Source organism: Plasmopara halstedii, assembly GCF_900000015.1.
Source record: "Plasmopara halstedii genome assembly, contig: Scaffold_658, whole genome shotgun sequence".
In the NCBI taxonomy this organism is placed as follows: Eukaryota; Oomycota; class Peronosporomycetes; order Peronosporales; family Peronosporaceae; genus Plasmopara; species Plasmopara halstedii.
Window position 1 is genome coordinate 144,703 of NW_020187575.1, and position 3,642 is coordinate 148,344.

The 3,642-nt window shown below is 43.5% G+C and overlaps 2 protein-coding genes across 2 annotated transcripts; both read right to left on the reverse strand.

Moving 5' to 3' along the window:
- Positions 1–1,375: 1,375 nt before the first annotated feature.
- On the reverse strand, positions 1,376–1,589 carry PHALS_13218 (uncharacterized protein; the record flags this gene model as incomplete). The annotated part of the gene is made up of 2 exons (XM_024728931.1): positions 1,376–1,543; positions 1,572–1,589. The coding sequence occupies 2 exons, from the start codon at positions 1,587–1,589 to the stop codon at positions 1,376–1,378; spliced, it is 186 nt and encodes a 61-aa protein (XP_024579358.1).
- Positions 1,590–2,643: 1,054 nt separating this feature from the next.
- On the reverse strand, positions 2,644–2,973 carry PHALS_13219 (uncharacterized protein; the record flags this gene model as incomplete). The annotated part of the gene is made up of 1 exon (XM_024728932.1): positions 2,644–2,973. One exon carries the CDS (start codon positions 2,971–2,973, stop codon positions 2,644–2,646), a length of 330 nt encoding a protein of 109 aa, XP_024579359.1.
- Between the last annotated feature and the right edge of the window lie 669 nt (positions 2,974–3,642).

Genomic DNA, 3,642 nt, shown 5'->3' on the forward strand with positions numbered 1-3,642 from the left:
TTGCTATCGCCGTCGGTCGGTAGCTTACCTGCCCTCCCTTCGGTGGTAGAAGACTGTATTTCTCGAAACGCGCCAGCAACGGTCATCTTTCCTGCTCGTGACATTTATTCGGATTCATAGGAATCCGATCCTTTGCGCCTTCATCTAACTAATGGCTTGCTCTTCGTTCTATAGATTCCTTGCACGTACGCGGAAGCGATGACATTTCCTGATGCTTCAAGAAGTAATCCGTCGTGAAGTCCGTTCTAGATTATCAAACCATTCGTGAATGTCTAACATCCAAACGGTGTTCGTGCTGTCGGTCGCGGGACTGGAATACCGCGTTTATGAAGTATGCACTCTAATTTTTAGTCTCGACCGTAAGCCGCTCTCAGTATTGGCATTAAAGGTGCGGGGTAGACGTGCAGTCACTCAACTTTGTGTCACGCACACCTCGGATTTTTGGCCGTGTTCTTGAACTAAAAAACTGCCTTAACTTTCAACTTCCGAAGATATTTGAAGTTTGTGACTGCGGGAAATAGTCCGTCGAGAAATTTCACCACGACGTCTCATCGCGTGATCGGACTGATTACCTCACATAAAAAAGTCATATCGCCGTAAAGTAAAGCCAGATTCGATTGTCGAGAAATTGCAGTTAATATATTCGAATTTGGAACCAAACCCCACTGTTGGACATCACCGGCAGACACAAACCAACCCTGATGACCCTCACTTTCTAATACATTGTTTGGGCTTGTGCCCGACCTCGTCGCACTCGAAGTACCGACTTGATATCCACCACCAGCGCGGCCTTGACGACTTTTGATTACCGTTGAGGCGCCGACTTCGCTTCGGGTGCTGCCGCGAGTGGCTCTTCGTACGGAAACGCCGACGGTGAGATCTATCGTGGCAGCTGTGGAACTTGGATCAGGCAGCACTGGCTGAAAATACTTTTTGTTTCTCACGCTTCTGAATCATATCGTTCTCACGACTTTGGGCCTCCTTGACCTTTCAGAGATCTATGTTATCAATATTCTTCAGACTCGCATCATAAGCAAAAGCCTTCCCAAAAGGAGAATCGTACGCCTGTTTTCTGTGATCTCGCTTTGCACAAAAAGGACGCGTTCAATGGTCGTCAAACTTAAGTAGGTGCTCCATGATGTTTCTGCCGGTGGCAACTGAAACTCGTCGAGCTGCTTTCTAATCTGCACACGGTTGTGCAGGCTTCTCTCCTCGAGGAATCGCGCAGGATCCTCATTGAATCAGCAGTCAAGGACGACTAGGTCGAGAACAACATCTTTTCGATGATAGCCACCGCTTTGAGATAAGCGATTTTCCTCCGACTTAAATACCACTGCCTTAAGATCCGATCTGTAGTCGTCTGTGCCATCTTGTCTTATGATGGCTGAGCAATTCGTGGCGAGCGACTTACACACGAAATACTCCACACGTAGAAGTTCTCGTCGGTGAAAATTTTATTGTTGTTTGTCACGATCGCGCTCAGCTCGTAACCTCTAAGAGTTGACGGAATTTTTAAGTCGATATTAAAAGTGAGTTGGAAGAACTACCAAAAATCGTAACATGGAGCGAACACCCCGATTCTGGGTCATTCTTTCTGAAACTCATCCTGATACTAAAATGAAAACAGGTTTCAGTACATCCTTCACAATCGTATGATACACCGCTGAATGTGCGTGACGTCACAAGGAATACGGTAATGTTTACAATTATTATCATGATTGATTATGGACATAATGGTAGTCGTTCATTGGTCTAGCTAGATGAATAAGGTTGCTTGTTGAACTTCTAGACGGATAGGCTTAGATGTAGCACACCGAGGACCCAAATATATTTTACCAACAAACCAACAGTTTTATCATTTCCGGTATTCTCACGAAACTATGACCACACGGAGTCAACTTCCGTTCCATTTTTCTTGGACTTTATAGAATTGATCCAGTGGAATATCTGGCATTCTCATGTTGATATGCAAAAATCTGCCCAAAGTTATATCTCAAATTTAAGCACCACAAAGATCCTTATTCTTATTATTTTCGTTTTTGGCTTGTTGTACCTACGAGCTAAATGCGCACTTCTCTCCTGTCGTGCTTGCCAATTAACTCGTATTCCAGAGTCACATTCTTGCAGCATTATAACACACACTTTTTTCCAGGATAAAGTAGCGGTGTCGTTAACATTTGACTTTGCATTAGACAATAGCCGAAACGCTGTCAATTACCTTGTCGACTGTCCTCTTAGATGCGCAGAGGCAATTTCGCGACTCTACTATAAATTGCTCCCTTCATCTATGGTACGAAATGTTGACGACTTCTAGCACTCTCAGCACGAAACGTTACAGTTTAAATTCATTTGATTCAATGTTTCCAACTACCGTAACGATCGAGTAACTGCTATTTTAATTGATGCGCTTCATGACCGAGCTTTTGCATTACTAGCCTGGATTTAGGTCAACCGTTTGTGAAATTGCTGGTGGATGCAAATGCACTTTAAGTGATGTGGATAGGGTAAAGTAATGCTGTTTACAGAGGACTTTACAAGTTAAATGGTGACAACTAAACAAAAATAGTTGACGGATAAAATAAAAGCGTTGAGAAACAATATTTGACTGTGATGCTGTTAACGAATTTCATCTCGTTCATTTCACTAATTCGAGTTCCCGAATCGTTCGCCAATACCCAGGCCAGCTTCATCTTGGCGCGCTTGATCAGTTTTCTCATTGTCTGTCCGCATGAGCGAGTCGTAGATCCCTTGAGCTTTCTTTTCGTTCGCTTCGTCATGCTCACTGCTCCAAGTTTCGTTGGATACGTCAGGTTTTAAAGCATACTCTACTGGGACAAAAGAGTAGTTGTTTAAGGCTACCCTCTGGATTGCGTCCATCTCGGAAAAAGTTTTACTGCCAAAGCCGCAACTGTTCACACGACGACTCGGAGAGACATGACTATGGTAGGCTGTCCAGCGGCTGTGGCTACTCATAAGGTTTATGTTGGCGCATCTGTAAGAGATAAACATCGGAATCCTTATCTGCTAAAAGTTCTAGTAGTGGGGAACGGCGCAGGCTTTCTGACTGACAAAGGTTGCATCTTGCAAAGTTAGAAGCGTAAAGCTGCATGCACGCCACTGTCGTGTACTATAGAATTCAATCCGGATTCAGCGGTCTGATTTTATATGATATTATTAGAATAAATAAAGTCAGCTACGAAACAGCTGGCCTGCAAAATTCTGATTAAAAGAAACAATAGTTGTTCTTTTAGAACCCCCACGGGTTGTACACAGTCCCGTAATCTTCACCAATACCGACATTTCGGTACTTGTAAAAAGTACAATTAAACCAAGTGTCATGTGAATTCCGTCAGTATTGTAATTGACATAGTTGTACCAAATATAAAAAGATATAGTACAAAAGATTGCCCCGTTCCATCTATGCTTCTTTTATTCGCCCGCAACGTTGCGTGCTAAGGATGGTGTATTATCATCACGCTGTTCCGTGAGAGTGTCTAGGGATACAATCGACACTCAGTTTTAGCGGCCGCTGTTACATAAAGTCAGACTATTCGACGAAGTTTCAACCTCGTGGGGGTTCTAAGAGAACAACTATTGTTTCTTTTAATCAGAATTTTGCAGGCCAGCTGTTTCGTAGCTGAC